Genomic DNA, 14,613 nt, shown 5'->3' with positions numbered 1-14,613 from the left:
CATAAAGGAATCTGAAGGCAGAATCATGGATGACTTGAGGTGGGGAGTGTGTGTGCATGTGGAGCAGTGGGGTCTGAGGTTCTCTGGTAGCAATCTCCCTAAACAACCAGAGAAAGAAAAACATTAGCTTTTTCACCTTTCAGTGATAAGCAATTTTCTCCACTGAAATAAATTGTTGTGTGTTACTGCCAAGCCCCTCTGATCTTGGTGGAGTTTAGAAACCCAAATGCCTTGTGGATCTTGTCTAAGCTTGTTTTGTATAAATGTTCAGATCATACTCAGATTTGCAGGAAGTAAACTGTAAAATTTGTACAACTAAGTATTTGCCCCAGTGCTTACATGCAGCCAGAAATTGCAGTGTGTGGATCAGAGAATCCAGCATTAAATAGGACAAAGTTTTTGGAGTAAGAGCCTTTAAATGTTCTAGGAGAAATAATGTTGCAGTACACCCAGTCTTGTGCTGGTTAAGGTTGTTTGTTCTGATATTTCTGTCTCTTGCCAGAAACTGAGATAAGACAGCATAAACTTGGCAAATTGTCATGAAGCCTCAAGCAGAGAAGGAGGAGGCAGGAAATAGCTGATTTAACCAAAATGGTCATGGGGTGAGAGTCTAAGACTGCAAAGGTGAACAGGCTTCCTACTTTAAAGAGTGATTGTCTTTTATTTCTCACTTTCGAGCTTTGTGTGGATTTGTGGACAGCCAGTGAGTCTGTCTGTGCTGTCTATGAGTTCCTCCAGGTTGCTTTAAGCAGGGACAGATCCAGGCTGTCAGTGGGGAGTTAGAGGCAGTGCTGGTGAGGAGGGCTGGTACTGGTGCTGTCTCTGTACAGGGAAGCAAATGCTGGCACCTGCTGTGTATTTGTCTTGCCAGTAGAGTGGGAGCTCCTTAGGTCAGGATGGATCAGATGTGGTTCTCTTAGAGGAGCAAAGTCTTCCTAGGGAGACTGAGGAGAGTGTGCCCATGGGCCTGTCTCATGCTGAAGACAGGAGAAAGAGTTGTTTGTTCATGGGAAGAGAGGGCTCTGTGACCCAGGGAAATGCCTGAAAAGGCAAGCTGGGAAGTTTCTACAAGGTACCCTGTGCTGATGGGGCAGCAACTTCTGGGGCTTCCCAGCTGAGAGGGAATAAAAGTGTCTTTTATTCAGATGGGAGTTTGCTCAACAGCAGTGGTGGCTTCTGCCACTGGTAAATCCCTACTATTGCTGTTGTGTCTATAGTCTTCCATGTATCCTTTAATACCTTCTTGCCATGAGGTTTGTATCTTCAGCTGGGAGGATCCACCCCTTGGACATGCCCTCTAATAGCAGTGCTTTAGAGATTTGTGTGCACACCTGTCCTGTGCTGAGGCTTTTCCCCTGCCAGGCCTGCTGTGTCCCACCTGAAGGGGGGATAAGCCCTCAGGATGAGCAACTGTAGTAATTTAACTGTCTGTGTCTTTGATCCCTTCTTTTAGGGGATGCAAGGACCTACCACAATGGCTGGAAGTTTACAACATGGGAAGGGGACAATGATGTGGCTCTCAGCAACTCTGCCCTGACACACCACAGTGCATGGTAGTACAAGAACTGCCATCTGGCCAACCTCAATGGGAAGCACGGGGAGAGCAATCACTGTGAGGTGAGCAGCAGAGCTGGTGTGCTGATTATCTCTTCATAGCCTGCAGAAAACACACCGAACTGTGTTTCCTTCCTGTCTTTCCTTGGAGAAGGAGGGATTGCCCTCCAATTCATTTCGTTAGAAAGCAAAATGATCCATAACAAAACGTACAGCTCTTATTCTCTCCTCCCTGGATCCAGAGGACCTGAGCTCATGGCTCCCTGCTTCTTGTGGGCAGAGATGCTTGAGGCGGAGCTGTCTGATCTCTGAGGGGAACACCTAAAGGAACACTCACCAGGAACCACGCTGGAATGCTTGCTCACTGTCTGATGTAGCCTTTCCCTTGGTTTTTAGTGCATGCCCTGGGGTGTAGATCTCACTGTACAGGCTTAATTTGGTATGGAAGGTGGCTCAATCCTGTTGTGTTCCAAGCTAGACAGAGGTTTGATCTACATTAAGAGTGTCTGAAGGACTGATTATCATTCAAGTCTCTGTTTATTGGAGGGTTAAATGGGGTGGGCAGTAGTAGACTCCTAGCACCTGGTCTGGGCACTTTAGTAAGAGAAATTCCTTGGTGTTCTCCCAGGGTGTGAACTGGGAGTCATGGAAAGGACAGGAATTCTCCATCTTTTTTATGGAGATGAAGATCTCTCCCCAGTCTTCCAGTAATGAGCCAGTCCTGGGGAGGAGGAAGAAGTCTTTATCAGAGAAGAGGAAAAAGATCAGGGCTTAAATGGAACTCTCTGCAGAACAATACCCAAAGAGAATGAATCAGTATTTCTTAACAAAGTTTGATTCAGACAGCTTTCTCCAATGCAAAGGAGACAATAGCTGACCAATGTGCACCCAGGGACATCTGGATCTGCAGGCCAACCTGCTGCCAGCCTTTGGAACTCCTGGTAGGTGATGTTCCAGAGAGGGAGGGGGCTTGTGGGGGATCCTGCTTGTAGGTGCTCTGGTTGGTTAAGCATGACAAGGACCTGCTTGATCCAATACATGCAACTTCTGTGAACTTTATGTAAAACAAGCCTTAACACATGTTGTTCTTTCTGAAACCTGGGCTGCAGACTTCTCTTAATTCTGTCCTTCCCTGGTGCCGTCCACTTCAGACTTCCAAAAACAAATTGAAACCTACTAACAAATAATAGCTACTTAATTTACATCAGAGTGAAGTTTTCTGAGACTATCACCTCTCCCTGTTTTGGTCTGCAGTTCTCGTTACTTGGGCACATTCCCTGTTCTTCCTGCAGAACTGGGTTTTGGGAAATGCTGCCAGTCTGCTGGCAAGGCTCATTAACCCATCTGTGTTCTGTAGACTGGGTTCCTCAGCCTCCACTATCACATCTCTGCACGTTAAAATCTTGCTATTTTGCTTGTGTCGTTTTTCCCAGCCCAGAGAAAATACGAAGGAGATGTGCAGTAGATTGATGTTCACTCTCCAGGTTGAGGCCCAGAACAGGGTGAATGTAAGGTCCACTCTCCTCTAGTCTCTGCTCACCATTCTATATCTACCTCTCTGTACTGCTTGCTTACAGACAATTAACCAAATTCCCTGTGTGACTGTTCCATCTGCTGCCTTCTGCTTTTTCATCAGCAGTGTGGCAGGTAGTGATGCTGAAATGATAACACTTGTCATCCACTCATCCACCTCTAAAATGAGCATCCCTTGGAGTTAAACTAATCCTGTGTGCCCCAGTTTCACATTTGACTGCATTTTTTTTTTTTTTTTTTTTTTTACTCACAGCCATAAAGGTGAGGTTTATTTTTTTTTTCCCTGAGAAGACATTAAAATTCTGGACAGCCAGCTCCAGCCAGGGAAGAAGTATGAGCTAACCAAATGCTGCTTGTTCAAAGGCTTCCTTGTCTGAGCACACTGGGACATGGTTGTCCCATGTCTTAATGGCCTTTTCTATTGCACTGCTAAGCTGAGTAATACATTTTAATCCTTCCCAGACTTTGGAGAAAGTAAAAAAATTGCAAATAAAGAAATAAAGGTGGTCTTAAATATTTCTGTCTTCTTTGCTTTGCCTGGTAGAATTGTTTTTCTTCCTATTGAAGCATTTTGAGGGAAATGGAAGCATTACCCAGGTCTGGAGTGGGACTGTACAGATTAGGTCTTTGGGGTCTGCTCCAAAACATGGATGGGGATTATGCTCTCTTTGTGACTTGCTTTGTGAAGTGCTTAACTGACCTGTGCTTACTAGGACCTGGCTGAGGAGAGCCAGCCAGAGAGGTGTCTCTCAAAGGTGAGGACTAAATTCTTCATAGTACTTTCAGGGCTGTGCCTCTTGGGTGGGCAGGTGAGCAGAGACTCATCTGAGCTGTGTTAGGCTATCCAAAGCCTGGTTTGGGGGAATGAGGAGACTAATGGTGAGAGGAGTAGAAAGGTAGAAAGGAAAATTGCACTTGAAGTGTTTTGCAGGCTCTTTGCTAAGTGCATGAGAGAAGGACAAGGGAAAGCGATGAGGGCTCTTTACAGTGAAGTGTTTTCCCCCTGTTGCCCACTTGTCTGTAGGCAAGGCCAGATTTCAGTTTGTTATTCAGTTAAAGGGCTCAGTGAAGTCATCAGGAAGGTGGCTGAGAGGGAGAAGAGGACTAGTCTCATAGCCACTCTGAAAGTGTATGCTCTCAAAAACAGCAGGCGTGCTTGTTACCTGTGACATTTTCCTGTGCAGCAGCAAAACAAAATCCCATCCTAAAGCTGAATCCCACCTGGGAGCAGGCAATATTCTCTTAAGTGGTATAAGCTTTGTTTTTGAACTAAGGACAAATGAGGCACCTTATTTGCAGTTTCTGAGGAGGGTCTGTCTGTCACTTCTAATGCTCCTCTCTCACCAGGAAGGGCAGTGACAGCTGCTGGAAAACCACTGCAGAAAGTCAGTATTCTCGAACAGCCACAGGATGGCATTGTCTCTTCAGACAGGAGAGACTTCCCGGTATCCAGCTGGCCTCTGCGACAGGACCTTTTTGGGTTAACTAGACCCTGTGCTACAGCCCGGGAGGCTGGGACTGCTCAGATAATGCAGTTTGTTTGTCTTGAGAGACAGGCTGTTCTGGTTTTGAGGCTCAGGATGATTGGGATAGTGCCATAAGTGTCATATCCCTTTACTACCCTTGTTTTGCTGTAATATGTGGGCCTGTAACAGTGATGTTAGAAGGCCAATACATTCTCAAACCCCTGCCTCACTCTGAGATCACTTAAAAGTTTATATACTGATTTGCAATGCATTCGGGGCAGAATTTGAATCCCAGAAGGACCCTCACTGCTTTGGCATTGCTGTGTTGATGAGGATTGTCCTGTAGCTGGGTCCTACCAGCCAGGACCCACCTGTTGTGATACAGCTGCTGGTTTTGGGACCCCAGAGAAATGTTGCTGTATTTAGCCAGGAAGGAGGAAGGAGAGGATGCCTCTTTCCCAAAGATACTGCATTTCTGTGTCCCAAAGACTCTTCTTTGGAGAGAAGCCTGAAGTGTCTTTCTGCACTGGACACTTGCTTGGAAAGCCGTGCAGTTACTTTTGGTCACTACTCTATGCTTTGTTGGCTGAATAAATAGTGGAATGGTCAGTGAGGATCCAATTCTTTCATCATAGAGGGATTTAATGGGAATTTTTGCTTCCCTTCAATCTTTAGACTGCTCCAGAACGCCAAACTTCATCTCAGCCAGTGCATTTATCTAACCTAGGACCCTGGAACTATCCTTTCCCCTTGCAGCCCAGGCTACCCAAAAACACCTTGCCCTAAATCCACTTTCTAACATCTGGAGAGAAGCAAGCCCTTCTTCTCCAGGAAGTGGACTTCTGCCATTTCTAGCTGCTCATCTGTGCTCCTGCACTCCTCTTTCACCAGCCTCTTCCGGAGCCCCAGCTTTGCGGGCAAGGGACTGCTTGGTGCCTCATCTGGCTGAGAAGCAGGTTTTAATTTTTTTGCCTTCATGGAGGCAGAGCTCCATGGTGTAGGATTTGGAAAGGCTCTGCCCAGCAAGCTGCAGACACCATGAAATACTTGTCTGATCAAACCAACTGGGGTTTACTAGTCCATGCTGCTGATCCTCTGTAAGAAAAAACAAACCTGCAGCCCACCTCCCACAGCACAAACCTTTTGTTCTTCCCACTACTTCTTGCCCTTGGGTAGAGCAGCTTGGCTGTGCTCATTAACAAAGCAAGGCCATTAACTTGATTAAGTTTCTTTAAAAAAAGGTCTCTTAAGCTGCACAGCTGGTTGCAGGCAGAGACTGCACGGGCTCTGCTGCTGAGCTTTCCCTGTGTCTTATCTACAGCCAAGACACAGGTACAAGAAAGATTTCCCCAGGAAAATAAACACATGACCAAGAGATCGAAATACAGTGTTTGTTTACAGTTTAAGAGTAATTTATTTTTGGTTTTAAAAAAATTGCACAAGATTTGTTTTGTTGTTGTTCCCTGTTGCACGGACTTGTTCAGGAAAATTGAAGGTTGATACTGAAATGCAGTTGTGGGAGGCAGGGCTGGGGTGTCTGGAGAGCAGGGACCGTGCAGTGGTGTTTCTGTACTGTGCATCTCTGCTCCCTTGGTAATGTGGGTGCTGCAGGGTTCCAGCTGCCCAGCTGGTGGATAACAGCTTCTAGTGCACCTCAGGCTTTTGCTGTTCTTTTGCTTTTTCCTCCAGAAGCAGCCAATTCAGTGCATGGTTTGGCTCAAACAGCAGACACCAAGGAAGCTGGCCCCATGCTTTAGGGAGTGTGGAGGCTCAGACCATCCACTGGTTGGATGGATCAGGGCAGGGCTGTATCCTGGTCCCTCCCTGCCCAGCCCAGGGTGGTTTGAATGAGGATTTTGGGGAGCCCTTGAAATTCAGATGTAGCTCTGAACTCCCCAGAGCCTGGATATGGAGATGTGTGTGATCCAAAGCTCACAATTTCCTGGCAGTTCTCTGGTTCTTGTAGGAATTGGTTGCCCTCACCTGAAGAGTTACTTGCTATGCTTTCTGGAGAAAAGCCTTCCTGCAGGAAGCCCTGAAAAGCCTGGCACCCTCACACCAGGTAGGCTGTACTCTGATGGTGCTCACTGCCTCCGTGCCTCTGCTTGTTTGCCTGAGCCTCTGGCCTCCCATTGTGCTTCCCTTTACTCTGATTTTTTTTTTTTATGCCTCCAGGCAGCACCACCCTGCCTCCAGGGCTGCTCCTGCCTCTGGATCACAGCATCTGCATGGGCTCCTTTGGCCACCCGGTGAGTGTGGAGGCAGGAGGGCTGAGAAAAGTACTTGGATGGGGAAAGGAGGGAAGGAAGAAGGAATAACACAAGTGCAGTGCTAGTTCTTCAGGATCTTGACTAGACTGGGAGCTTGGGACAGAGATCAGAGCTATTTCTGCATTTCCTAGCATGACATGTGGCAAATCCTAATTTTTATACCATTATATGTTGCTTCCTGTTTTGGAGCAAAAGGGAGTCACTAATTTCAACGGTGACAAAGCAAATTGGAAAACAAGGCACATATGGGATCAATTTAAAGGGCTGTGTGAGGAGCCCAGCCTCATGGCTGTTCCCAGCACAAAACCTTGTGACATGCAGCCAAACCCTGTGACATGATGTGACCATCACAGCCCTGCCTGCATCGGACAAAACAGGCTGTGCTGGGACCGGGTGGCACAAGCAGCTGCTTCCAGCTGGTGGCTTTGTCCTCCAAATGAGGGGAAGATGGCATCACCCTTGCCTGGGCTGGAAGCAGCTGTGCCCAGCAGCTCTGTCCAGGCTTGCCCACGTGGGTTTGACTGCTTGTTCCCCAGATGTCTGGCTCTGGCTGGCAGCTCTGGTCTGCTCCAGCAGCCTAAGAACTGGAAGAAAATGGAAGAAAGGCATCCAGTGTACAGACAGGGCAAAACCCGGATGTGATGAGGCTTCTCATCACACACACATTTTCCCATTTCCCTAAATGGAAAATGAGATGGGGGAGACAGAGCCTGGTGGGGCAGAGAGTGGGGAGCACAGCAGACTCCCAGCTCAAGGGACATAGGATGGGAACACAAGCCAGAGCGGGGCAGGTGGGAAGCAAAGCAGGGATGAGAGCTGTGTGTGGTCCTGTTAGCTGCTGTGCCCAGCTGAAGAGTCTTTCCAAGGAACATGAGGATGGAGAGAGGTGCATAGTCTGGCTGTATAATGTGTCCCTGTGTAAAGGATGACTGTGCACATGGAATTTACTTTGCTTCCACAGCACATTCAAAATCCCAGAGCTGGCCAGCCTGGCAGCCATACAGAAACATTCAGTGCAGCACACAGAGTTGGTATCAGCTGGGGCAGCACCTGTTCATGGGTCTGTGTGTGTCTGACACATGGTACAAGGGCTGCAGAGAGAGGTGACGGCTGAGCGTGCCAGGAAACCATGTCTGCTGCTTCAATACTGCTTCCATGTCCCTGGTCCTGCTCCAGAGGGCCTTTGGTCCTGCTCTTCTTTAGTAGTCATTTAATAAATAACTCTAATGCCCATAGCAAAGCTTTTACACAGCCTCAGGTTGTGTTTCTTGCTCTTGCAGTAGCATGGTGGGCTCTTTAATGGCAAGTTTGTATAAAACAGTCTTTCGAGGAAGATGTTTTTTAAGTGCTGGTGCAAAAGGGCTGGTCTGGCAGCCTCCTCTCTCCTTCCTGCCTCTAGCCCAGGTGGCAAGGCATCCTTCTGCTGTGCTGCCTTAGGATGGTGTCTGAGGTCTCTAAGGCTGGGCTGAGGGCATCTAGCTTCAGGTGCTGGTAGAGACTTTGGTGGCCTGGTAGATGGCACATCTTTGAGCTGTGGGGTAACTCAGCTTTGTGTCTATAAAGCGAGTTGGGTTTGGACAGAGCCTTGACAGTGAAGCTGTGCCATCTCCATGGCAGGGCAAGCAAACGAGGTGTGTCTGGGCCTGCCCCACTCACAGCTGTGTTGTGCAGGGGGAGTGTGCAGGTGGCTTGGTCTGGGGGTGAAGGTTGTCCTGTGCACCCCTGTCCGTGCCACAGCGTGTGTGCTGGCAGGTGAGTGCAGAGGGAGAGCCTCGCACCCCCTTCGCTGTGTGCCAGCCCCACGTGTGTGCACTGTGCTCGTGGCCGGAGGTACGTAGGACCCGGTGGCAGGTCACCCCTGTGTGCTCACCTGTCCTTTGCAGGGGTCTCTGCCCTGGGACATGTTGTCATGATGGGGGAGAAGAGGCTTGCACAAACTGTGCCTTGCTTCCTGTTGGCCCTTCGGCATGCTGGGGTCAGCCTCTGTCGAAAGTCACCATAAAGTGGCAGCAGCTTTGGTATCTCCTAGCCCCTCCGGGTGCACAGGTGAAAGGAATGGTGGCATCTCAGAGGAGAGGACCTGAACACCCTCCTGTCTGCTAGATGGGCAAGGAGGGTCTCTTGTCCAGCAAGAGCAGCTTGGGCTGAGCTGAGATCCACAGGTCCTCTTCATCCTGCTGCTTCTTCTTCTTCTTTTTCTTCTTCTTGTTCCTCTCGGCATGGAGCTGCCCATTGCTGCTGGGGCCACCTTTCCCTGAGCTTTCTCCCCTCCGTCTGCAGAAGCAGCAGTGGCAGCAGATGAAAATGAAGGCGAGCAGGACAACGAAGGGTAGACCCAAGAGCACGGCCAGGCAGACGGTGTTGAAGACACCTTCCTCATGCTTGGTACGGACGAGCTCCAAGATGGAATTAAAGAAAGAGCTGATCTTCTGCTGCATGTCAGCTCCTGAGCAGGCTGCCTGTGCTGCTCCCTCTGCTTGAAAGGCACCTTGAGATATGCTCAGCTCCTGTAAGCAGCTAGTGGGCTCCACAAGAGTCCTTGGATGATGCCTGCAGAGACAAGAAACCACATGGATCGGGTACCTGCTCCCTCAGCAGTTTTCTCCATGGAGCTGCCAGAACAGCCTGAGCCTCAACAGGGTAAGATGTCTCCTGCCTTGGAGGGGCCTGGAGCCATGGGGGATGGACTGCTATGTCCCTTTGGGTGTCTTCATCTGAGAAACACAGCCTCCTATCCCCTGGCATTTGTTTTTGATTGTGGGGATGGGTGAGGAGGGCTTTGGGCATCCCTACTTGCCAAGGAATTTAGCCAAGCACAAATCCTGCCCCTTTAGATTTACACATCAGCCCTGGCTGAGCAATCACAGCATGGAGCTCTTATTAGCCCTTTGTAGGGCTTGTTCCATAGCAGATGAAATATTGTCTGCAGGAAAAGCTTTGCCTGATATGGGCCAGTGACCGTTGTGGAGACACAGTACTGCCACAGGCGCCAGGTGCCACATGTCACAGGTCCCTCTTTATTCCCAACCCTGGGATAGGGTATCTTTGGCCAGGCTGTTTCTCAGGGTGTCTGGTCTGGGATGGGCAGCACAGAGGCAGGGTCTGTTCCTGCTGCCCTGGGCACTGCCAGCAGGTTTGGTGTGGGCGCTGTGGCTGAACCACCTGTATTTTGGATGAGGACTGCGGTCAGTGGGACTCACAGGTGACGCTCAGTTGGTAGAGCCCAGTGAGCAGCCTTGCACCCACAGCTGCTTCCATGTACCCAGGGCTGGCCACAAAGGCAGCAGCAGGGCAGGATAAGGGTTGGCTGGGGTGGAGGAGTTGCTGCTGCTGTGCCTCACCTGGGAATTGCTCCAAGGGTTTGGGTAGGGCCGAGAAGCATTTCTGTGGCTTGACGTAAGGTTTTCCTCTTCCCTCAGGGAGGGAGAGGTGCTGCTGAGTGCCAGGGCTCTCAGGAAAGCCCTCCTGCAGGGGCAGGGAGCTGCTGCCTCTGCTCACATCTTTCTTCCCCTCCTGTGGCCAGGCAAAGCATCTGAGTAGAGCAGGGGCCTTTGTGCTGCAAGTTTGCAGTTCAGGTTCAATACAGGGGTCACTAGAGGCTGTACAGATGAAGAGCTGGCAGGGGCAGTATCAGGCTCCAACACCCTATTTCACCCTTGCTCAGCATTTTACAGCAGTGTCTTTGCCAGCCTTTGGGATTCAAGCCCTGCAGCCTCTTGAGGGAATGCTTAAATCCCCACATGCCCAGGAGGGGAAAGTGAGGCACAGTAAAAGGAAAACCAACACTTTCATGTAACAAAAACTTGAGAGGTACAGCCTGAACACCAAAGGTGTCCTAGAGGGGTTGCTCCACTTATCCCCTGTGACTCCTTATCTTTTCTTGTGGCAACTCTCATAGAGCTCAGGGACCGTGAGGGAGGGAGAGGAAGGGGACCCAGGCTGGTTTTGGCTGAATCCTCCTTGTCTACAGCACTGCCCATCCTTGCTTTCCATCTCATTTATTCCTCGTTTGGCACCTGCTAAGGGATGCTCTCTTGTATGGAGTGGTTTAGGATTCTCCAGCTAGCACCACTGTGCTTCCTTCTGCCTCACTGTGCCATTACACCCCACTCCTAAAGGAAGATCAAGCCACCAGCCTCGCCCAAAAAAACAGCCACAGGTCCCACCCAGCCCTAACCGCAGCTCTTGTGATGTAGCTTGGGCAGGAACTCCAGGGCAGCCCCACAAAAAAGCAGCTCCCAAGGGAAAACCTGCCTTCCAAAATGCTGTCCTGGGACCTACAAAACTGTACAGGGTCTGGTTCCACTGGTCTCCTCTGGCTGCTGGCTTTCAGACCTGACTGTCAGGACCTCAAGAGCTGAATCCCTCAGCACAGATGCCAAGCTCTCGATTTGGGATTCCAAAAGTGCTCAGATTCTGTTGAAAATAAGAGCTTTATCTGCGTCCCTCAGAAACAGACTGACCATTGTGGAATTATTGTTTCAATTTGCAGGAGCACACAGCTGAGCTGGCCCCAATTAGCTGGTGGTTTCTCTTTTGAACATTAATTTCTCTGGGTGCCTTCCTAAAAAATTCTCATTTGAGATTTACCAAATGAAATGCAGTGCTCTGGGAGGTGGTTTTCACTTTGGCTGGAAAAAGTTTATTATGATTATTGTTATTACTATTATTGTTATTACTGGGGTTTTGTCCAGTCTGCTGCATCAAAACTGGCTGTTCCTCACATTCCCTCATTCCACTACTCAAGAGGACAGAAATATCATCAATATCTGAGGAATCACAGGCTACCACTCAGAGACTCAAATCCCATACAACCTCTGCCTAGCCCCTGCCTGGAACCTGGGGAGCATCCCAGATCTGCTTTTGCTCACAGGGGAGGTGAGAGCCACTTCTTAAAGCCTGCTCCCTGTCCTGACCTTCATCTTCACCTAGGTGTTTTTTTGGGGGGCAGCTCTAGTAAAGGTTACACTGCAACATAAATATACAGAGCAGCTTTTCTTCAGTGTAACCATCCACGTGGTGCAGGTTTGCCACTTAGCCATAAGCATCCTGACAGCTCATTATCCAGGCAGGAATACAGGATGCCTATGATACACTGGACTCCAAAAAAGAAGTAAAAAGCTGAAACAATCCCCAAACAACAATTGCCTTAATTTCAGACAAAACAGGATGTACAGTTTTATTCCTGCACTGAACTGCTTTATATTTATTGCCTCTAAACTTCTGGGTAGGGAAAGAGGGCTGGAACTTCCTTTTAAACTTGTAATTAATTGTTTGCAGAGGAAAAAAGAACAGGGAGGAAAAAAAAAAAAAAGCAAAGCCCTTTGATATGTTTCCACTTTAAACTGTAGCTGAATGCACTTCAGAGGCCCTGGCTGATTGTCACTAGGAAGTGTCCAGTTGGGGACATGTGGCCACCCTGGGCAAGCAGAATGGGCATCCCTTGGAAGAGGAAGGTGGAGGTACCTGCCCCTGCCCTGACCAAGCAGCACCCAAATCCCAGGGCCATCTTCCAGCATGGCCATGCAACTGGTTTTCAAATGCCTTTTCTTTCTGCTGTGTGCATTGCTTTTTGTTTTGTAGATGAAGGGATGTCTGTGTGCTAAATAATGGGGTTCTTCAGTTTCATATTAAAAAATGGTGGGGGGGGGAACAGAAAAACTGATGTGTTTGGAGGCAGCAGCTCCAAGGGCAGAGGGGTTACCCAAGGCCACCCATTGCCAGCTGAAAACCTAAGAGCACCATGAGGAGCTGCATTGAGGAATATCCCTGCTGCTGCTCGATTTGGTGTGACATCCCCTTAGAGAGGGGATGAACATGGAGAGCTGCTTACATGCTGTGGTCCAGGATGGGTGTGAACTGCTTGCTGCAAGCATGTGGAGCTGCCATTGGGAGGTCAGCTGTTTTTTGGGTCAAGATATGGGACCAAAAAACAGGGCCAGGGAGGTACTGGGAGACAGGGCTGTGTCTCAGGGAGAGCTGTGAAGCATCCTGCTAAATGAGCTCTTTGTTTTTGGTGCCGGCAGAGCCAAGGGAAAGCTGACATGGAAACTCGCCTGGGAACTCCTGTGGCCAGGGATGGATGGCTCCAACTGATGGCAGCTCTGCATGACAGGGCTTCGTGCCACTTGTGTAAGTTTTAATCAACGTTGCACATCCAGCATGAGGCTCTTTAATCCACACTGGCTTCGAAAGAGCTGGTTAGCAAGGGTGGGGAGCATCTGCCACTCCTCTGCAGTTATGGCAGGCCGTGGGTGGAAAACAAGGTCCTTTTGAGGGACGGCTTGCGATGGCACCACAAACCGTTGGCATGCAGGGCTTGCCTGGCTGAGCTGGAGGGGTAAAGGCTGCCAGTCTGTGTGTGGGGAAACCAAAACAGAGGGGGTTGCCTTGGCAATGCTGGCTTGTCCACATCCTGTGCACTGCAGAGCAACCGCAGCGACTGGGGATGGAGGTAGAGTTTGCAGAAAAGCTGCAGTTTACTGGAAACTGCTATGCTGTGTCACTGTGGCAGAGGGGAGAGAGCTGGAGGTCATTTTGCTAGTTAAGTTCTTTAGGCCCAACCCTCAACAGGCTTTTATGTCTTCTTGAAGTTCCCTCTAACCTAAGAAAGCTCAACCTGCTCCTCTCACTGAGATGCTGCCTGACTCAGGCAGGAGTGCGGCTGCTCTAAGGTGCTCCCTGCATCCACAGTGAGAGCAGTGGCAGCTCTGGGGGCAACTGACCTGTGGGGTGTGCCCCAAGTATTTCTGGATTATTTCAACACCCCTGTGCTCTGTGGCCAGCTGCAACTCAGGGCTTGTGGAGGCAACATGAAAGCAACTGACCTACAGCCACCCCAATTTCCTCAACGCAGATGAGACCACACTTCGTGCAGTTGATGCTAAGGAGTGCAAAGCAGGAATCACATTATTAAACAACCATTTCCGTCTGTTACTGCCTTTATGTCAGCTTTATACCAACTTTCCACTTCAGTGACAGCTGTGGTTCAGGCAGGGAGAGGCTAATTTCTCTTACAGCCTGTGAGCTCCCTGATTCACCCAGCAGAGACACAGCTATGCTGTCACACAGTGGCATCTATTTTCCCTGCTTGCACCTGCAGACTTAAAGGAAATCTGGATGAAACCTGACACCGAGGGTGAGCAGTTTCCTTAGCAGGGATTGCACGTTGCTGTTTCGGAAATGGTGACTAAGAAGGGTTTTGCCGCCGGTCTCCCAGAACTCGCAGCAGGCTACAGAGACCTTCCTCAAACGTAAAAGACAAACCACCAAAAGCCACCACCCAGCAAACACGACTAGCTGAAGCTTCACCTCCTTCCCACCACCATCAAGCCTTCCTGCCAGAAGCCACGGGTAAATGCTTTCATTCCCTAAAGGGAGCGATTTAGAAAACTACTGATATGGATGTTGGATAACAGGGTTAAAGTGAAACTATTTTGCAAGCTGCTGCCTGGAGCCCACTCGTCATCACCGTCTGCACACGCGCGGCTGCCGTCGGCTCCGGAATCACCGAGACTGTGGCCACAAGATCAGTTCTGAGTTTAGGTGAGCGCCACTGTCACCCCTGGATGCACTGGGAGCTCCTCAGAGCCATCCTGAGCTCCTCCAAACTACGGAACGGGCAGCGCTGCCTGTCCGGGCGGGCAGCAGCCCCCAGCCACGGCCCTCCCTGGGGTCGATCACTTGGGGTTTTGCTTACAAGAGGCTCAGGGGGCTGCCAGGGAAGCAGTGGATGCCCCATCCCTGGAAGTGTTCAGGGTCAGGCAGGACGGGGCTTGGAACAACCTGGT

The 14,613-nt window shown here is 49.7% G+C and overlaps 1 protein-coding gene and 1 long non-coding RNA gene across 2 annotated transcripts; one reads left to right on the top strand and one right to left on the bottom strand.

The window, feature by feature from the left end:
- The first annotated feature begins 313 nt into the window (after positions 1-313).
- On the top strand, positions 314-3,538 carry LOC137479151 (uncharacterized). Its single transcript, XR_011001993.1, has 2 exons — positions 314-624; positions 1,454-3,538. It is a non-coding gene; the product is annotated as an uncharacterized lncRNA (long non-coding RNA).
- A 2,392-nt stretch (positions 3,539-5,930) lies between these two features.
- On the bottom strand, positions 5,931-9,452 carry KIAA0040 (KIAA0040 ortholog). Its single transcript, XM_068199472.1, has one exon. The coding sequence runs from the start codon at positions 9,259-9,261 to the stop codon at positions 8,923-8,925; it is 339 nt and encodes a 112-aa protein (XP_068055573.1). The 5' UTR covers positions 9,262-9,452; the 3' UTR covers positions 5,931-8,922.
- Between the last annotated feature and the right edge of the window lie 5,161 nt (positions 9,453-14,613).

This window comes from Anomalospiza imberbis, chromosome 9, assembly GCF_031753505.1.
Source record: "Anomalospiza imberbis isolate Cuckoo-Finch-1a 21T00152 chromosome 9, ASM3175350v1, whole genome shotgun sequence".
Lineage (NCBI taxonomy): Eukaryota > Metazoa > Chordata > Aves > Passeriformes > Viduidae > Anomalospiza > Anomalospiza imberbis.
Note: the sequence above shows the minus strand (reverse complement) of the source record. Positions and strands in the feature narration are given on the sequence as shown.

What these genes read in the sequence shown, in the direction of transcription:
- KIAA0040 (XM_068199472.1), bottom strand. Translation starts at nt 9,261, where the DNA reads ATGCAGCAGAAGATCAGCTCTTTCTTTAATTCCATCTTGGAGCTCGTC.